Source organism: Mycteria americana, chromosome 6 (assembly GCF_035582795.1).
Source record: "Mycteria americana isolate JAX WOST 10 ecotype Jacksonville Zoo and Gardens chromosome 6, USCA_MyAme_1.0, whole genome shotgun sequence".
Taxonomy (NCBI): Eukaryota; Metazoa; Chordata; class Aves; order Ciconiiformes; family Ciconiidae; genus Mycteria; species Mycteria americana.
In genome coordinates, this window is record NC_134370.1 from 2293091 (window position 1) to 2316539 (window position 23449).

General features: G+C 43.1%; 1 protein-coding gene and 1 long non-coding RNA gene across 4 annotated transcripts in view; one reads left to right on the top strand and one right to left on the bottom strand.

The window, feature by feature from the left end:
* MGMT (O-6-methylguanine-DNA methyltransferase) overlaps positions 1-11532 on the bottom strand; it is a 171897-nt gene extending 160365 nt beyond the window's left edge. Inside the window, exons 1-2 of the mRNA XM_075504331.1 lie at positions 11339-11532; positions 1177-1220 (exon numbers count right to left, since the gene is read on the bottom strand). Coding sequence (XP_075360446.1) covers positions 1177-1220; positions 11339-11393 — 99 coding nt within the window. The 5' untranslated portion in view covers positions 11394-11532. The remainder of the gene's footprint in view (positions 1-1176; positions 1221-11338) is intronic.
* A 371-nt stretch (positions 11533-11903) lies between these two features.
* LOC142411070 (uncharacterized) lies at positions 11904-22977 on the top strand. 3 transcript variants are annotated; one of them, XR_012776101.1, is made up of 5 exons: positions 11904-12019; positions 13518-14146; positions 16518-16749; positions 18560-18749; positions 18938-19433. It is a non-coding gene; the product is annotated as an uncharacterized LOC142411070 (long non-coding RNA). The 3 variants fall into 3 exon arrangements; XR_012776102.1 differs by lacking the exon at positions 18938-19433 and adding an exon at positions 22540-22977 and having other exon boundaries at positions 11950-12055; XR_012776100.1 differs by having other exon boundaries at positions 11950-12055.
* The last annotated feature ends 472 nt before the right edge of the window (positions 22978-23449 follow it).

Consider the following 23449-nt stretch of genomic DNA (forward strand, 5'->3'; position numbering starts at 1 on the left):
GACCCCTGCTCCCCACAGCAGATGGGGCTGTGAGAGTTCACGTGTTTTACCTTAAACCTTCTGCTTTTCCATATATCAAAAGGGGAAAACTCCCCTAACAGCTAATGCTGCACCTTTCAACTAGAAGTGAGAGTGGGAGAAATGAAAAGGTTAAGTAATAAATTATTAGTTTCATGTCGCTTGCCAACTCTATCACACCTAGCTTTGAATGAGAGGGAACTAGTGATTCTTCCTACCATGCCCAGTTGTGCAGAAGATAATCAAATATTTCTCTGCCATTATTCCAGGCACCTGCTAAAAGATGGTTGCAACTGGAAGATATCTAAATATAACTAAAGAGATGATTGTTTAATAGAAAAAAGTGAAGCAAGAATTTATTTTCCTGAACTTCTTCCTCAACCATTCCATTTTAAAAAATAAAAACAATTTTCTTTCATGGAAAAGAGAAAGAAAATCTTCTACAGTGGGGCAGACATAGAATATGCCAAAATACTACTTTTCTAAGCCACATTACATTACATAAAGCAGATTAAAACCACAAGAGATGACACTATTAAGACATTATTAACAGTGATAGAAGTTGCCAGCAGGAATAGTTAGATATGCAAGTTTGATTGTACTAGAAATATTTTCCTAGAGGAACATTACTAATGTTACAAAAATAGTTATTCCACAGAAAAATGTATTCATATCTTCAAAGTTCATTTTAATTATTTGAAGAATATGGTTATTGACTAAAAATGTGTTGATGCCTTTCTTTCAGTAAGGTAAACTGTGCTGAATTTCTTTATAAACAGTTGTCTTATTTTACTATAAAGTTACTGCCCTACAGTTATTTCTTCAGAGCATCAAGCCTCAAAATTAAGCCTGTGTGGCTTTCAATAAAAGAGGTATTTATTAGGAAATGGAAACAGCTAACTTATAACTGAAAACACAGGGTTGTCCTGTTAGTTTATGCTCTGTGGAAGATAGATACGTGATGGGGAAAGGTCCACTGATGCCTGTTACCAACCATGACAGAGCTACAGAGATTTACAATGCAGCATCAATCTTGTCAACTGGATTCTTAATACTGACTGCTGGACACTGGGGAAAAAAACCTGTTACGTGAACTCTTTTGTAATGCTGGCCTTTCAATGTACACCTAAATGCAAGGGTATTTTAACAGAAACTTACGGTTGGAACAAGCCTTGATGCCATGGTACATGAGAGGTCTCCACCTGTAAGGAAAAAATTCTTAGTTAGATTGAGATTTAATTTCAGTTCCACAGGAAGAACAGTGTATGTCAATAGTGTCATCTCCCTTATAACCAACTTGATATCAGTTTTTAAATAGTCTAAGTTTCAGTATATAATTTCAAAAGGGAGTTTGGTGGTTTTTACAAGCAACCAAGAATTTTAATGTTCATTAGGTCATCTAGTGCTTGTTATGAGTCAAACAAAATCAGATAGGACATTGAAGACTTCTTCCATAACAAGCACTACACAGCTCTGATCTTTTGATTAAGAATGCCTTAAAAGATGTAGCATTAATTTAAGAAATATTTGTACAGACAGTAATGCACTTTGAGTTACTTAGAAAAATGAATGGCCTTTTGTCATTTAGGAACTAACACATTAAGGCATGAAAGCAAGTGACTTTGGTTTTTTTCTGGGTTTAAAAGTACAGATTGCAAAACATTAAGAAAGTACCTAAGGAACATTAACTTCAATTATTATAATTCTAGTCTTAAACAGTATCATTATTTATATATCATTAACAAAGATACAACAGGTTCCTCTTTGCTCTCCCCTTTGAAATAAAGGATGATTGCTATTTCCTTGGCATTTACTTAGTTTTCCCCCCTCCATTTTCTTTTCAGCACTATTTAGCTAAGATGACTACGTCTTTGCAAAGATGTGCTATGAACATTACATTTTTTGAAAATCAGGGAGATTATCTGACAAAGCTCAGCCTCAGAGTCCTGACTCACAGCCAGCCTCAGTGGGAACTCTTCCACTTAAGTCGGGGAACTCACTCCTCCACAGGAGAGGATAACTGTATCCGCTTAAGAAATGATAAATCTCCTAAAAGAAATTCTATGAACATCTGAGGCTTTCCAAGTCCTCTCAAACACATCAAGCCTTGAAGTCCAAGGCGGTGACAGAAGTTACAGCCACTTCCAAACTACTTAAAGAAAATGGTAATATTTAATCTTAATATTACATCTTAAAGAGTTTAAAATTAAGATCCTGAATAATGAATATTTTAAATATACTAACAATCACAGCTGGGCAAGGTAGTCATTGCAAAGATCACTAATTCCATTTTAAATGTAGAGTCAGGCAGATAAGCAATCTACTAATATTACTTAAAATATCTGTGATAGAGCTAAAAATAAAATAGCAATTTATTTCTATTGTCACTTCAGAGTTTTAACTTTCAAAGTACATAGCAACACTCAGCTTTTTCAGGTTTTTCTGAAGGGTAAAGCTAGAATATTTGCCTTGAAAAGCAGATTTATCCAGAAGCTCTTTTCAAACCTGGGCCAAAGTCCAGAAGTACAGTAAGTGCACTGAATTACACCAGCATTAGAGAGATGTACAACCTTCTGACCATCTATATTCCCTTCTGCTTTCCCATGCTACCACCCCAAAACAAACCAGAAAGGGACACAACAGTCCAGCAGATGCTGCAGTACCCTGGGAAGGACGCACTGCTGCTTTGCCAGATTGCACGACCACTCCTTTCCCCCATTAGCTGACCAAGACCACGAGGCTGAGAAGTCACCTAGTCTCTTCCAATTCCAGCTGGTAACTACGCAGGAACACAATTTAACTAGAAAATAGTGTAATGTGGAGTTATTCATCTGCAGAAAAAGTCTCAACACCCCACTCCTCCTAAAAATTAAGTAAAATGTGATGTTTGGAGTGTATCAGCCCAAATGCTCTCCTCTGAAGTCAACTCAGAGATTGCCAAGAGGAGAAAACTGCTGCACGACGTGCAACGGGGCACCGGCATGGGATGCATGACAGCCCTTCAGCTGGAAAGCAGGCAGTCCCTCCACCAAGCCTCAGGAGGGCAACATTCAGGAGTATTAACCCCCAGGAATACGCATCTGTCCTCTGCCTTTGCTACGCTTCCCCAGGAGGCCAAGGAGTAGAGCAGCTGCCGAGCTGGCAGGGGATGCCAGCGTGCCGGGACAGCAGCCCGGCATCCCCTGCGGTACCGGGAAGGCAAGCCAGCAGCACGCCTCCCTCCCAGCCACTGTCAGGCAAAGCAAGAATCAGCCACCATCAAAATGCCACTTGTAGGGGCAGCCACCCAAGGCAGGCTCATCTACAGCCTCCACGAGAAAAGGGAACCCAGTGCCTTCCTCTGACATACCTGCATCTTTTGCACCCTGAATAGGATTAAAATCCCCGGACACATTTGTATGAAGGACTGGCACCTATGCACTTTCACTTCATTTGCACCAAACATTAAATAATTACCATTTAAGTTACTTATGCCCCTCTTCCCATCTCCTATCAGCTGATCTGATGGCACACACTGCTTTGGATTCTGGCGAGATCCCCTTGCTCCCCACCTTCCCACGGGGAAATAAAGCATTTGCAAGATAGCAGCTGCTCATGGGTGGATGAAGGGCCACTCCTGCACACCACGGACAACAAGCATTCATCCTGACTGAAGGAGCTCAGAGCCCAGCAGACATCTCTGGGACAAAACTGGTCAGGAAACATCCCGTTTCATAATAAATATTTGTTCTATATTTACCTGCAACACAGTTTCTCTCCCTGTTTATGAAAGAAACCACGCCAAATGCCAAAATCAAGTTAAATTTCAAGTTGTTGTTTTAAATAGCATCTGCAGATAAACCTCTCAACACCCCATTCCTCCTAAAAATTAAGGAAAACAAATAGGGGAGAACTGTGTAAGACCACTGCTAAATATCAGAGGGCTAGGAAAGCCCAAAACTTCACTCCAAAAGGCATCTCAATCTTGCAAAGACTGTCTTGTTGGAAGAGGCTAATATATGCACTACTAACTTCTTTTCACATTTAGTTGAAGGGTTCCCCCAAGGCTGATTTTGAAGGCAAGAACCCAATACCTCTTCTGAATGGCACAGGAATTGCTACTGATCAAATTCAATGATACCTCATTCTGGATCACGGTGCAGAAACTGAGACACCAGAATCACTGGACCCATCTTAAAGACTGAAACCTCATTGTCATCAATCCCTTCACCAAAATGGAAAATTTCCCCCTGCATTTGCAGAGAGTAGGATGAACTGAAGGGATCAATTAACAAGCAGAAGTGAGGAGAAAGTAATTTGGCCCCATCCTCACTAGCTCAGAGCTGCCTGACTGGGACCAATGAAGCCCATCTCCTATTGAGCTACACCTCATACCTGAGCTGCGAGATCACAGCTCCTGCCTCAGCTCCCCTTGACCTTTCCAACAAGATGCTCCCAAGTTCCCCAGAACTTCTGTCTCCACACAAAAGCCACGCTGAGGCTGAAGCCAGACTGACAAGCAGCCAGGCAATGGGACACTCCTGAGACACCTGGAAGACACAAATACCTTCAGGTGCTGAACAGGAGCTCCTGCGCAGTAGGAGATGAGATGGTGCAGGAAGCTAATACATCCTAGACCCACCCTGTGAGCATCCCAAACCTCTGAGTATGTCAATAGAACAGAAACTTAAAGAAGTCAGAGGTGACATCAAAAATCAGATCCTTAAAGGCCATGAAAAATGTCAGCCATATTTTGTTGATAGTCCAGAACAGAAGTCCTTGGGTTTTAAGACGCTTTCCTGTTTACTTTCATAGAACTGCAGCCTCAAAAGTACATGTGATGGCAGCACTACGGCAAGATCTCTCAGATTCATAAAAAGTATTTGTCTCAGTTCATCAACTTTTAAACACTAAAGGAAGGTTCTCCTTGAAAGACAAGTCCTCAGGATCGGTAGAACGTACTCCTCTCTGGTTTCAGTACTAAAATTTAAAAACAGCTATTATATCAAGTCAGTGTATGAATAAAATTCCATACGAAAACATTTAAAGTACATTAGATTTTTGGTCAAGATGAAAGACTGAAAAAAACTCAAGCAATCTATTCTAATTGGGTTCCCATGGTAACTGTACAATTGGGTTTTTCAGTATAACATCCCAAAGGCCCAATGCACACTTGTAAAATATACTTCAAACAGCCTGAATTGTTTTTACATTACAGCACTCCCAGGAAGATCAATTACTATACATCCCCACCCTAACTATTAGTGGCAGGAGATGTTAACACTATTGGCCATATTAACATAAGTCATGTAAAAAACACCACATATCACCATCATTATATAAAACTAATTACACACTTCAGATTCATCAAACATGTTCCGAGTAATAAACCAATACTAGTCTTGTCACAAGATCATGTTTACTGAATGTTAGAAATCAACCCCAAATATATGCCAAATCATTTTGCTTCTCATATTGATTTCAAGGATAAACAGAATCAATCATTAATAATTACATTATAAGATGACCCATAGGGTTAATCATATTCTTAGAAACTCTCACTATGGAATCACATATAGCTGCACAAAAAGACAACTGAAAAAGCATTCAAATCCAGGCCATATGCAGCACCAATAATATAAAACGAGGTACATTCTTTTCACAGATTACATGAGTTGCATGTTAGTGAAAACAGTACTATTGTTCTATTGAAAAACCCCACAAGCATTTATTAAAAACTTTCTCTCAGATTTTGCCTTTTGGGGCCTCAATTTCACCTTCTGAAAGCCCAACACTGGCTGTAGACCCAGCTTGTCCTTCCAGACAAGCCTTCCATCCAACTGCCTAAGCCTCAAAGCTAAAAGGAGATAATGACCCACACGCACTGTAAGTAGGACTCAAAACCAACTAATTCACTTCTTTCCAGCAGGAAAAAAAAAAGAAAAAACTGGGGCCAGTTTGAATAAAGTCAATCTCATTTCTCAATCAAGCAACCAGAAATCTTGGTGTTTCATGGACTGAAGTCAGCAAATAACCAGAGGTATTTCTGGTGTCAGACTATGCAAGGGATTTCCCTTTTCTCCCCACCCTTCCCACTACATTACATTTGATCATACTAAACATCAATGGAGCAAGATAAAGGGAATATGAAGGTGTGTAAATTGTTTCCCCAGGACACTGCTGACAATCTAAAAATGTACCATCGACATAGCCAGCCCACTGCCGCCAAAGCTAGTTTGTGCATTTCATGGGTATTTTTAGATGCCATACATTCCATCTTGGGATTTTTATACGTGAAACAGAAAAATTAATCTTTTGACAGGGCCTTAAGTATACTTTAGGTGTTTATTAAAAAGTTTAACTAACAGACCTTCTTGCATACTTGAATGTACAAACAACCAAAGATAATGTTATTGTTTGCATTGTACCAACTGATCTAAAGCAGTCAGACAATTTAAATATTATTGAATGATTATACAGCAGCAACATTTACAAGACAGCACTAATACTTGCTATCTGCTAATGCAGAGTTACCTGGAGGGAGTTAAATTTGCACTTGGAGCATGTAGATGGCACGATTCAGAAAAAGCAAGTATGACTTCAGAGTGGGCTGTGCTGCTAATATATATTACTTCACTAAAATAGTGATTTCATAACTCTGATCATCATGCACTAAAAAATGGCATTTGAATAATAACTAAACCCTGAACATGCACCCATCAGGTAAGAAGAGCCCATCTCTTCAGTATCCCATCTTCAACAGCACATAGCCATACAGCATACTTCAAAAACAAGGCCAAGCATTTAGTGATTTTTACCACTATGCCTGCCATGCCCCACCCCCCAAAAAAACCAGGATTCAAACTTCCCAACTCAGAAGTGGGATTTCTAAATGTAAAATAAAAGTTAGTTTCCAAGCCCAAACCCAGCATCCCCAGCTGCCTGTCCCAAGAGCCACAGCTCAGCAACACACCGGGCAGGGAACATACAGTGCAATCTGAACAGACACCGGCTGCTTCTCTGGATGCAGCCAGCTCCTGCTTTGAGAGAGGCAGAATTATTCTTTTATTCCCCTTTAGCAAGCTGCTCAAGACTACAGGCCTCTGTCAGTAGTACTGTTTTACTACTATTTCACTTGGAAAGCAGAGGGGAAGTCAGAATCTTTGGAGAACTCCCCTCTTCCTCCATGAGATTAAAGGTGACTTGGTCAGATGTATTTTCAATCACCCTCGGAACCTCCACTGTGTTGGGGCAGGTTTCAGCTGCATGTCCAAATTTGTACAAGTGACTTGAAAAGATACCTGAAATGATTTATACCATCTAATTTGACGTAATATAAATCAAAATAGATAGCAGATAGTCCTGACAGACATCAGGACAAGGTGCTTTTGCTCTGCTGATATAAAGTAGTAAATAAGGAGACAACTTGGAAAAGGATTAGCAAAAAGCATCCAAACAGTAACATATTTCCAAAGAAAAACTTCCACAATTACTCAACTTGCATAAAACTCCAAAGCCACACAAGCTTTATTGATATTCAAATACATTTGACTTTTTTAAACAGTAGTCTGCACCACACAAGTAGATCATCAGTTTTAAAATTGCATTTTGTATTTCTGGAAAATACTGCAATACAGGTTTGGTCTGGTTTTATACTTTGGTTGTTCCTCCAGCTGTATGTTTAACCTAATGCTGGCCCAAACCCACCTGTGCTGGGTGAGAATGGTAGCCTTACAGGAGCCAAAATTTAACACTGGATTTTTTTTCTTGCATCAGGAAGGTTTGGCTCATTATACCTGCAGATAAACTAGCACAACTGAAGCCCTTGCCAGCACAGATTTGTGGAACAGCGACCTTCACAGCTATCAGCAGAGGTAAGAAACTCAAGAACTGGAAGTCTGCAGTAAGGACACCAAACCAGGCCTTTTGCTTTTTAATTATGGCATTAAGGAAGAAGTTAAAGTTCACAAAACCAGCCAAGACACATGCTGACACCTGTCACTCCCTAAAAGATTTCAAGCCTCCTGAAATTAAAACTTTGTCCTACATTTCCCATTAGTTACATTCTCTTCACCAGTCCAGACATCTTATGAACACTTGGTAAACTAGAGAATTGCACAATCCGTCAATAAAGTAAGCGTATTTTGAACTACTGTCCATATGACTCAATTTGTCAGTAAAAACTGCCACCAGCGCTGTGCTTGCAGAAAAATGTCCATAAATGCATTATTGCGACTGGCAGATCGATGTCCATAATAAAAACAAATAGATTTAACAAGTGCTTGCTTTTACGAGTTATGCGATTGGTAGGATGTGTATTCAGCTTCACCCAACAACTTCTGGGAACAGGCAACACAGACTGGGTTAGGCACTTGCTGACTTCACTAGTGTTACAAACAGGAAATTATTCTAACACAGGAAATCTTTAAAAGCATTAGACTGAATACTAATGCCTCAGGATTTATTTAGAAGTTCCACACATTCAGAATTTAACATATTGTTCTGTGAAATATAAAGTGAGAGATGTTAACAACTATCACAAGCAGTGAGGCTTTTTTTGCCTCCCTCTCTTTGCAGCAATTAAGTTTAATTTAGGTCAGCCACAACCCAGGCAGAACAGCTCACTAGTCTTAAGGCTGATGTTAAACACCCCAACAAATCAGGACCTACAATTTGTTCCCATGAAGCTCCTACAGCACCAACACCAGAACGACCATCACTGCTGAAACTGTTTCAGTCACCACAAGTGAGGCTGTCACCCTTGGTATCAGATGGAGGACAGGGCTCACAGGGAAACTATGCACTGGTTAGAGTACGAGCAGGTACAGCAGCTGGCATACCGAGGTTTAATTCATAAAAGTCAGTTGTTCTTGTTCCTCCAAAACCCTAACTGCATGGGAAGAGAACACTACAAAAACAGCCATCCATGTCTTTGACATGTTCTCCTTTGGATTTTTTGCATCACTGTTGCTAACAGTGTCCCCTGTCACCAAAGTCAGTTTAAACAGAATTTCTCTGTGCAGCCTTTCCATCTTAACCACACATAACAAACTTAATACTTCTTCTGCACAAGTCCTTAAATTAGCCATTCAAGGAAACCCCGATAACCTTCCCAAAGGGCATGAGCTTCTCCTTCAGGCTACTATCCCTTTAGTGATGCCATTAACTGATTCTCTACATACGTTAAGCATTAAACAGTGGTGACAAGTTAATTACAGAGTTATCAAGAGATAAAGTAGTCACGGTAACACAAGTTGCAATATAACTACAACAGTTTCCTATAGAGCTTCTGTTCAGTTGCTGGTGTAATTGGTGTAATTAACTTGTCATGGATCAGAATGCAGATAGGAATTGCTAAAGCCACCTTGCAAGCTCACATGGCTACATCTTTTTTCCTCTGAAGCTTGAGGCTTCTGGTAGCATTGTCTACATTTGGAACATTTCTGTTTGAAAACAAAGCAAACAAAACTTTTTACTTGGAAAAATTATGTCACAGACTGACAAAACATTCAGAAGAAAAATAAGCAACTTGACAAGTTTCACATAACTGGATGTTTTTAGACAGGAGTATCCTGCATTACAGGGATGGTCTTTTGCCCCAGGGGCAATAAGCTTTACAAACATCATAGCAGTCAAACACACATTAAGGAACTTGAAAGATTAATCAAGCCAGCAGGGGAGGGGGACCTGTTCAAGAGGGCAAAAGCCTCAACCCAAAATTAAGACCTGAATTAGTAACTTGGGTTTAAAACAACATATTCTGTGGTATCTATGTTTCTGTTCTGAGCTTGCAAGCGCTAGCCTAAAAACCAGAGCCAGGTTGTCCCATGTCTGCTGACCCTTCAGGTCTTGACACAAGAAGCAGATGTAAAGGCACATTGGCTCTCACCCCTTGGTTCCTGCAGAGACCATACAGAAACCTTTCCAAAGGGGTGCCCGTGCAGGGGAACAGAGCTGCTAGAGAAGACTTTCAGCTCACCAGACCTTCTGTGGGCTCCCACACCACAGGGCAGGGACACATTGTAATCCGACAGGAGATCCCCGTCGTGGCTCCACTTAAGCTGCATTTCCATGCAAGCGAGGGAAGACCAAAGGCCACAGAGGCAGTTCAGGGAGGGAGAGCTCCTACACTGCCACTTTTGGTCCCCCGTGCATTAGGGAGACAGGCAGGGCTTAGAGGCCAAAACCTTCATCAGGTTCACAAGGGAACCCTGTCATCTAATCAGACCCCTCCAGAAGATAACCCTTGTCTTCTGCGCAGGGGGAGCACAAGTCTGGACACAACAGTTATGCAGTGACAGTCATTTCTAAACTAAATGTTATGCCCCCATTTATAAAACAGAAGGCTTTCCTATGTGAAACACTGCAGAGACTGCACCTTGCCATTTAATAAGAGCTCCATTACACAAAAATATGATACAACTCAGTAACAGGTTTATTTGGAAGAGGCAAAAAAAAATTCTTTACATTTACTTTGCTTTAAAAATTGTGTGTAGTTACAGTATCATACCTATTTTACAAACAGTTGCAGAGTTTGGCTTTTATGTCAATCGCAAAAGGACATTTTTATGTTAATATCAATTTGACACGCATTATTTTAGTGCAGTTCCACGCTAATCTGCTCCGAGCACAGGCTGCTGCCAGAAGGCAGGGTGCTGCCATCCATTCGCCCCTTGCTCTGCTCCGTCCGTGGCCCGAGGGAAACCCACACGTTTCGGAGTGCCTCGGCTCCCACAGCGGCCACAAAACCGCTTCCCCTGGGCAAGGGCCGGGCTTGGCAGAGCTGGCTGGGGCTGCAGCGGTGCCCAGGGCAGCTCCCTACCACTTTGGGTTGAGCTTTACAACCAACGTTCCCCTGCAGGAATGATTACCGACCGACACGCGGGCCTAGCGCCTGCTCTGGCAGCAAAGGCCTCGGGACCAAAACAGGGGTGTTTCCTCTCCCGGGGCCTGCAGCCGTCAGTGAATATGGACACCGGGGAGCAGAGGAGCCCCGTCACTCGCTAGGCTGCAAGACTAACACGTACCTCAGCCCAGAGGCAAGCGGGAAGGGGCTGCGGCCGCTCCCCCCCCGCCACAGCTGCTGGGAGGACGCGGGGGCTCCCTGCCCGGGGAGCGGCCCTGGTGCCCGGCCCAGCCGGGCGGCCGCTCCCGCCGGCCCCAGCCCGGCGCCCGGCCCGCAGCCATCTCCCCGCCCCACCCCGCCATGAGGAGGCGGCCGCCGCCGCCCCCCCCCCCCCCAGCGGGCCGCGCCGCCCAGGCCGGGCCAGGCCCGCGGAGGCCGCCCGAGCCCGCCCCGCCGGGCCCCGGAGCTCCGCGGCTCCCCAGCCCGCCCGCGCACCTGCCCGCGAGGAGGAGGAGGAGGAGGGCGAGCGGCGGAGAGGCCGCCGGAGCATCCCCGCAGCCGCAGCGAGCCCCGCGCACGCAGAGGCTGCTCCTCTCGGGCCGCGGCGGGGCAAGCGCGGCGCAGCCGGGGCGGAGCCGCCCGGCCGCCCCCGTGGCCCGGAAACCCGCGGCGGACGGGCGAGGGAGAGAGGGAAGCGGCCTGGGCAGGCCCGGCCCCACGGCCTCGCCCCCCCCTCAGGCAGCCAGGCCTGGGCCTGGCCCCGGGCCTGCGGTGTGCCCTGCCGGGCCCAGCCCTGGCAGAGGGCGTCCTACCTGGCTCTGCTGGGGCTGCTCCGGGCCGGGCTCCGGGAGGTACCTCCGCCCCCTCGCCCTGCTTATATGGCCGGGGCAAAGAGGTGCAAATCCGGGGTCATGCAGCGCACCTGCGCCGGGCAGGCCTCCTCCCAGGCCTCCTCCCAGGCTCGAGGCCAATGTGGCTACTCCAGGTCACACAGGTGGTCAGAAACATGGATTTCTGCAAAAGTCCATCGCAAAATAACGGGCGGTAATGCAGGAGAAGTCGGAGCCCGCACGGTGCTGAGCTCCTGTGGCAGTCCTGCACCCTAGTTCTTCCTTTAAGCACTGAAATGCAGATGGCTGCTGACCAAAATCCACCACATCTGGAAGCAAAACGCGGGTCTTACAACTGGTTGTGTTTTTTAAAATTACCTAGGTCTGTCTTTTGTTCTCACGCTTTGGGGCAGGACGATGGAGGGGCAGGGTGATGGAGGGCAGCAGGCAAAGGCTGGCAGCATCGAGGAATCGGCCTTTTTCACTCATTTGCAAAGTTAGGGGTAAGGGTGGGGACAGTGAATTAGACCAGAGTTTGCAGAGGGGGAAGCGTTTGGCAAATGCAATTTCTAAAAGAGGAGACACGGAGGAGATAAGAGGGAGTAGAATGTCAGAGAAAAGTAGACTATAGGGTGCAGTTTATTTGAGGTCATAAAAAACCAGGACAAAAGGTGCCAGTAAAGTTTGCAACAAGAAACCACTAATTTTCAAGCCAGAGAATCTTTCACTGAATCTTAATCTGAGTTATATCAGCAAAAATTCTATTAGTCATATTGTATGACTCAGAAGCTATCACAAAATGGAGGAATCCACTTGGGAAAGATCAGAACAATTTTTAAAAAGTCATTACAGAATTCTGGAGATCCTTTTTTCATAGGGAATGAATGCTGTAAATAAACTGGCATTGAGTTAGTACCTGTTAAATCTCATTCTAAAGTTACAAAATCTGGTCCAAAATGCAGCAGTTTCCCCAATGCAGTTGAAAGTACTGCTCACACTGGTGTGTAATAGCACTGAAACACTCCTGCTGCTTTTAGAAGTAATGTTTTTAACATGACACCTGGTTTTCCCTTTTGCTTTCTGCGCCGTTAACCTTGAGTCTCTCAAGGAAATGTAAGCAAGGGATGTTTACCACCCCGTCTTACTTTCTTTACTATCTACGTAGGCAAAGCATTGGCCAAAAGTCGCTGTTGAAATTGTTCTCAGATAGTAAAAATGTCCAGGGTTTCCACACCACCCTGCTAATTGCAACCTGCAAACATACCGATTTTGAACAAGGTAGCAGTGATCTGTGAATCTGTGTGATCTATGAAGGATGAATTACAATTAATATAAATGTTTAACAATGATAAATTCAGATATCATTATATGAACAGCTTATCAAGGGAATTTCATTTAAAGCAGCAAAGAAACGATATTACAATACAGGAAAAATGTATGAAAAGGTATTCCATGTTTGTAATAGATTACAACCAATTACAGGCTTCTGGTTCATGTTTTCTTTTTTATGCATTCAGAGTTCATCTCTCTGACTTAGCTCTTCTGTAGCTGTTAGTGAACAGATGATGCAAACTATTGTGTAACTGTGTGATGCCGTATGCTGACGAGAAAATGAAGGTTTTCAGTAGTTCTAATGAAGCCCGGATTAATGGTCAATTAAAAGGTGCTGCCATCGCATGCCCCATACAAGTGCAATGGCTTATGTGAAGATGATCTCGTCTCTAAATGAAAGATCTCTTCACATCAGTAAGCTCTGGACTGGATGGGATACCCTAGAGATAGTTACTGTTTTAGAATGTAAATATCAAACTTCTTAAACCCTGATTTTTATTTTTTTTTCTCAGACATTTTAAAATCCAGTGGCATGATGTGAATTAAAAGGAAGGAAGGTGGAGATTTCTGCAGTAAGAGGTGGATCTGCTGCTTGGCAAAAAAAGCCCAAACCAAAACACGTTTATAAATCAGTTGTTCTGAAAACCTGTCTCTGCAATCTTCCTGTCCTAAATGATCGTCAGTTCTTTTTCTGCCTTTTCATCCTTCAAGTTATCGATATAAAGATCAGCCTTGCAGGTTGGTCTGGAGTATCCCAGTTGAGAAGGAGCAACCTACTGACCGGCATGGCCCTGGTAGACGTTAACACTGACAGTAGCGCTGCTTAAAAAGAAAACTTGATTAGCAGTGAAGTCCCTGAAGGACTGCTTTCCTGCTGCGACTACACACCATCATTATATAAATAAATACATACAGATTTATGCAACCTTAAAATAAATAGGAGATTCTCAGGGACATCCACGCAGCAGCATCCACCGAGCTCCCTTTGCCTCTGCTCTGAGCTACATAGAGCTGAGCCACGATGGGAAGGTGTGTACAGCTGCCTAATGCATGAGGTTATCTCTCTGCCATGCGCTTCTCTCCACATCTGACCTGGGATTAGTTCAGGTGGAGCAAGTCGGATTCTGCTTGCACCTATCCTGTGAGTAGTGAGTGGCAAGAGAAAGGGCAAAGTGGGATGTTTGCAATAGTTTCAATTGACAGAATTTAAGATTCGTTGATATCTCCCAAGTATTAGTGAATGTTAGTGTACCATTTTAAGCACTTTGGAAGTTTCAGTCTGGTATTTTATCTCTTAAAAATGAATTTATTTTATTTTGAAAATATTAGAATGCCAGATTAAAGGGAAACAATGCTAAACTGAATGAAATCTTCTCTCTGTCCTGATATCCTTTTCTCAAAAGTAGCCAATCCTGAAACTACTGTAAGTGGAAATCTCCCCAAAATATGTATTAGCCTTTTCTGATTCCTCTCCCAAGATGATCTCCTTATTGCCTGAAGCATGAAAATTGATTATCTTTAATATGATTTTAGTTTGCATTGTAACAGGTTTGAATAGGGAAAGTAAAATATCCAGACTTTCTTAAAACCTAGCGTCTTGGGTTTTGGTAGTGAATGCACAAGTTTTCTGCTTGCAATACAAAGAAGCAATTCTCTGCGCTGTTTCTAGCTGTACTGCGTTGTAACTTCATTCAGTGTCATATACTTCTGTTAGCAAATGAGGTAGAAAGGGTACTCCTGGTGGGTTTTCACTCTGCCCTCAGAATTATGAACGTCTTATTCAAATCTCCTATCATCCTTTTGCTGGCCAGATTTTCTTTGTTACTTTAAGTAAGCACCATTATAATTTCAGCCACTGAACTTTTGAATTTCCCCCTAATCTGTCCTTGAACAATGAAAGCAAGACTGAGGAGACTGTTCCTAATTAGATGTATTAGATCAGTGACATCAGTGTCAACAGAACATATATATATATTTAGAGAGAGAGAGAGACATATCTATCTATCTATCTATCTATCTATCTATCTATCTATATTTGTCTCTCCTTTTTCATGTATTTAGGCCTGCTCCTACTACTGTAGTTGGTATACCTTGTCAGACTTCTTTATTAAATTAGCTACGAGGGCACTAGGTGTTAATTTTCTTCCTAGGAGTTTCCAGCATTCAGCTGTGACACATCCAGTCTAGTTCACTAATACTAAAGCTTATGGGGAGTTTTTCATCGCACTGATACTGGAAGGAGATACAAAATTTCTAAAATGTTTTTCATGTCCCATGTCTGTGGTTTTCATTCAAGGCGTTTCCTTTCAGTTTTACTTTATTTGTTATTAAGCCTGTTGCTTCTAAGACATTGTTCATTTAACGTGGCATTTTCAGGTACAGGGTAGTATTTTCCCAGGACTGGAACATCTGTCTGCAGTTGAGTGCAAAATGCCCTTCTAGTGACAGCGCGTGAATTTGCTTCCAAGTAAACCAAGGCTTAGACTAATACATGAGCTTCGGGGTCACGGAATGTAACGGGGTGGGATGGAAAACTAAAAAAGGAGGTTTTTATTAAAGGCCTCGAGATGTGAATTCACAAATATTTCAGCCTGGATTAAATTCCTTGTTAAGGACTAACCTCTGAAAGCATCTACTTTCTGCAACATCTGCTGTGGAAGAGAGACTTGGGCACGGGAGCTGTAACTACCCTCTTGCTAGCTTGAGAGAGAAACAGATGGAGTCTCAGGGAAGATGTAGTATGGAAAATCACTGTGATTTGGACTTCACTTGTAGTTCTTTAATTCCCCCCCAGAGAAAATTGTCAGATTGGAGCACAGGCATAATATATTTCTGCCTTTGTGTGTATGTGCCTTACTGAGTCAGAATCTGGCCTCGATCACTTCCTATGCTCCGGTGACCTCTCTGCATGAACCTCCTCAGCTGTGAATAAGTGCAGTAGTGTAACCTTGTATGATTTCACTTGAACAAGTAAACAAGTCTTGCTTTTCACGTTTATAATCACCAGGAAAAAAAAAAAAAGGCTGAATGAAACCAGAAACTGTGATTTTGTTTGCCAAGATGCTTGCATTTTCTCAACAGCAGGGATGTGTCCTGCAAATTTAAATCTGGAAAGTTCATGTCAATACAGAGCTAGCTATTTGATCTGGGTGCAGTATGTGCTTGAATTGGCTCTGAAGGAGAGAGTGTGTGTGTGTGTGTATGTGAAAAGCACTCTGAATCTGGTTTCAAAATAGGTTTTTAATAGTAGAAATAATCTCTTATACCAGACGTTTCTTTGCAGCCCATTATGGAGTTTGTCCATATATTTTAATTGGTGTGAAATGGTGAGAAGCACACACCTGGGGCACTGGGAAGTGGATCGTATGTCTGGATGGGCATGTGAGTGCAAGTGTTTCTGGGACCTTTCAAAGGAGTTAAATTTTGATGATGTGGGATACGATCTGTATGTAAGAAAAGAGGTCTAAGGGGTAGTTCTGAAGAAGTGTGATTTTCTGGGGCTCATTCTTCAGGCTGGGTAGGAGCAGATGGGAGGTTTGAAGGTCTGTTTGTAGCAAAATGTAGAGAATCACTGTAAGAATCACTGGTGATGGCACATCATTTCCAATGGCAACTGAGATTATTAAAGAGCACTGCTACTTCAGTGAGAGGAGAGTATCTTCCTTGCATAAAAATGTGAACAGTCTGAGCCTCTGCAGTTAATCTCCACAATTCTCGAATTCGAGGGAATTCTGATGAAGATCTGTAAGTTTTAAATTGCCGTTGTCTTTGAAATAGTTTGTAATCCCCACTAATAAAACTTTTTCTCTCCCTCTTCCCCCAGTACGTTCTCCAAGCTTGTTTGATTCCACTTTCAAATGTGAAAGCATGGACTCATCTCTATTAAAAAAACAAAAAGTAAGCTAGGAGTCCGGATACATTGAGCAGGAATACAACTGGTTCCTGCACTGGGAGAGGAAGGAAATTGGGTGGTTCGAAGTGTAGAATTACTGGTAAGTTAAGAAAATGTATTTTAGTAGGCAAACCATTTTCAGTACTTATGAAGAAGCTTGGCATTGGGAGAAATATGATTTCCTGTAATCAAGGTGCGGGGAGTTGTTTGCCAGCCACTAATGCCTTTAGGGAAATCTAGTAGCAAACCGTGTAAATGGAAGGGATATTAGCAGAGATTGGTTTCATTTTCTTTAGGGCAAAAACATAAAAAGTTATGGTGTTTCATATGCCCTACTTCAGTTGGTTTAGCTATCTCCTGGCTGCTCTATTCCAGAAGTTGTTGGAAAATGCTTTGACAATATTTGGTGAAGCTAACCAGTATAAATTTTATCTGTTATGCTACAGAGAAATTTGTGTGGCAAAAAGGCTTATAAATATTAAATAAGAGGAATTTGGGGTCCATAAGGCCACTGATAAATCTCCTGTTAAATTAAGTGTGCCTGGAGTCCTATATTTAGTGGAGCTTTTGCAGCTATTGCCAAATGCCAGCAAGGCTCAAGCATTTCCAATAATTATTACAGCAAAATTTACAGCATATATTTTTTCCTATTGACAAATTAAGCATATTTGCAATAGGACACATCCTTCAAGTGATTGGGTTATTGTAGCCTGTTGAGAGATGTGCCCATCTTTGTAATCGTCGTAAATTATTTGAAAAATATTCTTAATAATTCTTTTTTTTTCTGAATGAAGTTTCCTCCTTGCGTTCCTTCCTACACCATGGGCAGGTGAGGTTGCCAACAGTTATCTGTGCCATTGCATTCACAGAACTCACGGCAGCAATTACTTTGTAGGGGCAGACTTGCTCCCAAATGAACCCCTGTGTTTACCGGGAGGCACTGGAAATTAAATCAAGTTAATTCCTTTTGGTCTTTCTAGCCAAGCTGCGTGTGCACGTGCAGGGGTGCGCGCGCGCGTGTACGTGTGCATTTTGTAGAATCACATATTGTAGTCTTAGAAATGAATCCACTTGAAGTTGGTACTAACCTGCCTCTTGCATCAATGGAAATGGATATTATGATTGCTGTGTTGAAACGTGCGCTCAAATGCATTGGGAGTTTGATACTATTTTTCAAACTGCCAAATAGATAATGTCAGAACATTTCTGAAATGGGATACTAACATCAAGATATACTGCACCAATCAACTAACATCAGGCAAAGTATAGCGTAAAACTGTGGCTGTAGGAGACTACTACAGAATTTCCATTTTCATTCCCTATGTCAACAGCTTTGTAACTTACCTAGTAGATTGTTTTATGTTTTCCAGACATATTCTCAGTAGACTGCAAACACTACATTCAGCTCAGCCTTCAGAACCCAAAGAATTAGATATGCTGTAGTTTATGAAATGGATGTTTATGAAAGTATCCTTTGTTTGAATTGCTCAAAAACCCAACATGAATTCAAACTTTGACAGCGTAAGCAGAAAATAAGAGGGCCATAGTGATCTCCCAAATGTAGCCTTAACTATTGAGGTTCTCGTATTGAAAATGCAATTTTCTGTCTAGATGTTTATGAATGTCTTCAAATTCCCTTTCATAATAGCCCCTTTTTGACAGGCCTTTTTCAACTCTGAAATATGAGAAGAAAGGTTGCTGCAGAATGTAGTATATGCCATTATAGGAGGTACACCTCTGTCCCTCAAGCCAACAGTACGCTTGTGGAAGTCGGTGATGATACATGCATGTGTAGGAGGTTGCAGAGCCCAAGATCCGTTGCAGAGAAGCAGGATTCTTTTACTGAATCACAGTAAGTTCAGATGCTAAAATGTGGTGTGACGCTTTAGGGAGCCTGTCTGTGTAAAATGTGTGAATCCTGGTTGATTTTATAAACTGTGTGTATAACTCCAGCCTTGTGTAATCTTCAGAGTGCTAGCAAACCTCATCACGTAGCCGCTGAAGAACAGTCAAAACTGTTAATATTTCTACTCTCTACAGGTAGAAATGTGTCTGTTTTGTTGTGGAGAGTGTCTACATTAAAGGAATCCAGTTCCCCCGGATCGCCTGTGTGCGTTAGCATCGGTGTGCTAGAAATGAGTGGCAGCAGTGCAATCAACACAACAGAAAGGAATACACGGCAGAAAAGCAGGCGCAAAGCATAGACTGGTTCTACCTGTTGTCGCTCACATTTTCACATTGTCCTCGTGCTTTCATGAAAATCTGATGGTGAGCGGTTGTGTGCTTGGGCAGCTGAGGGAAAGCGAAGAGTCCCTTCGGAGGCTGGAGAGTCAGTGTTGGACCTCCATTGCCAAGATGACTGGCGACCCAGGAGCTCGAGCCCGGGGTCTGAACCGTGATACCCAGCACCGATGAAACTGCTCCGTCCCAACCAGCCGCGAGCAGCCAAGGCCCAAGCTTGAAATCCATACAGCCGCCTGAGGGGAGCCTGCAAGGGACAGCTCACGAGTGTTGGGATATTTGGGGCTCGCATCGCGTGCATTTGGCAGTTTTGCAGATGATGCTACCTTAGCCCATCTAAGGGCTCTCTTTGCGGTTTGGCTGCTGGGGCTTGGAAAGAGCAGAGATGGGGACCCTGAGGAAAACTCAGCGAGGGCCACCCCTTCCCGGGAGCTGCCGCTGAGCTGCAGCTCACCCGCTGGGTCTTGCCGGACCCGCACTGCCGTGTCCCCTTGCCGTGCAGGCAGCCTGCCCGCGCTGCTGCCTGGTAGCCCGGCCACACGCTGTCCTGCTCTTCCACCTGACCCAGCGCAGCCAAAGCGGTTCAGGCGTCTCAGGACTGTATTGTGCTTTTTAGTTATAAACAGAAAATTAGAGTCTTTGCTGATGAATCTTGCGGACAAGTGCCCTATTGCCAGGTAAACAGTGACTACTGTCCTGTTGGTTTTAACAGAAATAATCATGCTTATGGAGTTTGAAGAGTCACAGTTTTCTTCAGAGAAATCCTTGGCATTGTAAAATGTGGTTTGAAGCTGATGAGAAGACTCTCACTGATTTCGCTGGGCTTGATAGCAGTCATTTGATCATAAAAGATCAATTGTATGAAATGAATTGCTGTTCCCAGATTAAAATGGCGTTTTTTCTTTCTACAAAAACATGAACTTTAGGATAGCTATATGGTGCATGGAAAGGAGGATGCTGAGGTTCCCCCAACAGCAGGGACTTGTGAGAGCAAGGAGAGCCTTGCACGTGTTCGTAAGGTAAAGTAGTAACTGAACAATGCTCATCCTTTGGTTTTGAGGACTCAAATACATGAGCATACTGCAAGCCATGCAAAATCCAGGAAGGCCATATACAAACACAAATTATCACAGATAATTGTTGTTATAATCTGAAAGTGCAGATTATTTTGTCACTTTTGGTGTTGTGAACTTGAGTACATGGTATATACCATCTGTTATAAAGGACTATAGTGTGATGGAACAAATTGTTCTTTGTAGGAGAGGTAGAAAGGAGAATGATCTTCATTTTCTTTATTGTCTGTTTTCACCAATGTTGGGAGAATTACCTGTTTCAGGGAAATACTGCTTTGAAGTTGTTGCAGAAGTACTTGGTATAAAGCTCTGATGCCATCCAGCATCAGTATGATCTCCAGGAGAGCTGTTTGCTGCTGCAGCGTTCTTATCAGCTGTGCTTGTGAGACTCTGTCCCTGTGTTTGTCTTTGTTCCCTTGATCAGTCTTTACTGCCTTCTCTTTCTTTGTTTTCTATCTTTTTTGAGCATCTTCTTCTCCAACATAATTTGGACAAGTTTCCAGTTAATGTTCAGTCCTGCTTGTAATCATAATGTTGAAAAAAGAACTAGAGATCGACAACTTCATTGTCCAGCCACAGCATTCATTTTAGTGACAATAAAATCTGCCCTTTTTTGTTTTGGAGTGAAAGAAAAGGGACAAGGAACTGCTGTTTTGACAAGTTAGAGAAATGGTTAATAACATCCTAGTTAAGGTCGTAAATAAACTGCTGGCAGTAGGATGGGTTAGCAAAGACAGGCTAGTAGCTCCATACATACTTCTCTAAAAAAGCATATTTAAAGGGTGTTTCTCTGAGGGATTAGAAAGGCAAAGGGAAAGGCAGGAGGAAACACAGCTCCTTGCCAAGTAGCGCTACCGAATAGAAGCAGGAGCCCTGTTCAGCCGCATTGCTGTGCAACCTCGGTGCTAAATTGGGGCACTGTCTTTACTTCTTGTGTGTTTTATTAACAGTTGTGTACAAATACAATGGGCACTGTGAGGTAAGTAGAATTCTGCAGTGATCTAAAGGGGTGTGAAAATGTTTATCTTCTTTTTCCTTTTAAGTCTCTACCTAGCGTGAATTGTCTCATAATAGTGTTAGGGCATGCCCAGCGTTCCTGTCCCTCACAGTGGTCTCGGCTCGGGTCTGGGTTCAGCTCCCCATTCCAACAGCAGCCTAAGTATATAATATATAAATTATATAAATGTATAAGAGTATTTTATAAATATAAAAATGGGTGAAATTCACTTTGGCCTGTATCCGTGCCTGTTCTCAGAAGGTGCTGACGTCTGGGATCAGAGCAGAGGAGCGTGCCGGATAACCGGGGCTGTGATGGAGCAGGGCTGGGAAGTCCCCCGGCCGGGGTGCGCTGGACCTGGCTGTGTTCCCGCGCCTGCTGGGAGGTGACATCCCTCCATAGTGGTCCTCAGGTCTGTGCTGGGGTGAGGGGCTGATCCCGCGGTCAGCAGATCCGTGTGCGGTGCCGGCGACAGATGCGCGGCTGGGGTGGGGCTGCTCCCACGGGTACATCGATGTAGGCAAACCTATTCCATGTTCAGCTTTCGAAATCGGTTTAGAATACCCATTAAAATGCCAACTGACCTGCAACGGGAGAAAAAAAAAATTGTTTGTGACATTAAGCACCTTAACATGAAATAATTCAAGTTAACCTGCAGCAGATTTCAAGCATAAGCGAGTCCCTAGATGGTAAAGGTAAAAATGCACACCCTGAAAAGGTCAGGCGTCTGCTGAGACCTCCGTGTGCTCCCACTTCTGACAAAAACGAGACGTAGGCAAAGGCAACTCCAGAGCAAGCCTGAGGAATAAGGAAGGAGGTGTGCTAGTCAAAAGAGAGGTAACATTTATATTTCTGATAATACTGTAAGGTACCAGGAATCAGAAGGAGCCAATGAACAACTGCTCTGTCTCTGTATTTGCAGATCTGGGTTAAAAAGTTCCTAACTTTGGTTCTGCTCTCAGGATGCCTCCTGCAAATCACTGTCATCCCCTGCCTGTTTTTAGCTTTAAGTGGCCTTTATAGAAGTGCGAGAGGAAAATCAGCATAGTTTAACCCAGTATAACGGTTGAATAGTTTAATACTTATCTGGAGCATGGAGTAGAGATCATTTTGATTAGTATATTGTTTCGACACTGGACAAATACAAATGTTTCTCCTGAGTCTAAAGATATTTTTAATGCTGCTTTTTAGCTGTTGTTTTATTTTGCTTGAAACTCAAAATGCATTCTTCCCAGAATTTTTAAGCTTGTTCTTTTAGTTTTTTTAAGGGTATCCTGTCAGTTTTTAAATACAGTCTTTTCATGTTGCCAATGAATTGCTTTGATCTGCAGATGAGAACTGATGAGATGCAGCTTCCTCATTGCTGAACTTTGCCAAGAGGTTTCGAGTGCGTCTGCGATCGAGCCCGTCAGAATCCTAAAATCGGGAAAATAAAATTTCTGACAAGGCGTTTTAAGCAAATGCTTAATTTGCTTAAAGCAATTTTTTTCCCATTGTCTATAAAGCAAAAAGCCCAGAACAAGATGTCTGTGTTTTGGTAGCATAAAAGTGAACGAAGAAAAAAGGAACACGGTTTGCTTAACGTGTTCTTTGGTTTATTTATGCAGTAATAGCTGTGGAAAAAGTTATATTCCTCTCTCTCTGGACCACATCTTCATGCGTCAAGGGAGCTGGCAAGGGAGGAGCTCGCAGCGCAGAGGGATAGCTGAGGGCTACGCAAATTGCCCCGAAGCGGTCTTAAAAAATGTGTCCTGAAGAGGACGATATACAGTGATGCTGCAGGACCGTAGAGCAGTCCAGGCTGGATCGGAGGAGGTCTCCAGGCCACCCCGCTGCCCCAGGCAGGGCCAGCTCCGCGTCGGAGCCGGCTGCTCAGGGCTTTCCCCCAGCGGTCGTGAAAGCCCCGAGGACGGGGACGGCACAGCCTCCCCCGGGAGCGGTCCCTCGGCTCCACGGCCCTCCTGGGAAGAGGTTTTGTGGAAAATCCAGTGCTTTGGGTGCCTCTCGGTGCCTGAGCTGAGGAAACACACACGTCCCTTGAGGGGAAATGGGCTTTTTTGGTCAATTCATATCAAATTGCGTAGTGGTTGGTTGGAAGAGGTAGTCCAACATTATTCTCAAAAATACCATAGGTCCTTCAGACTCGGGTGAGCAATTCTTTTTAGTTTAACTGCTGCTTGAATTCTACAGCGTGTTTCAGGGAATAAGTAAATAAAACACCATTCAGGCCACGGGATCAGC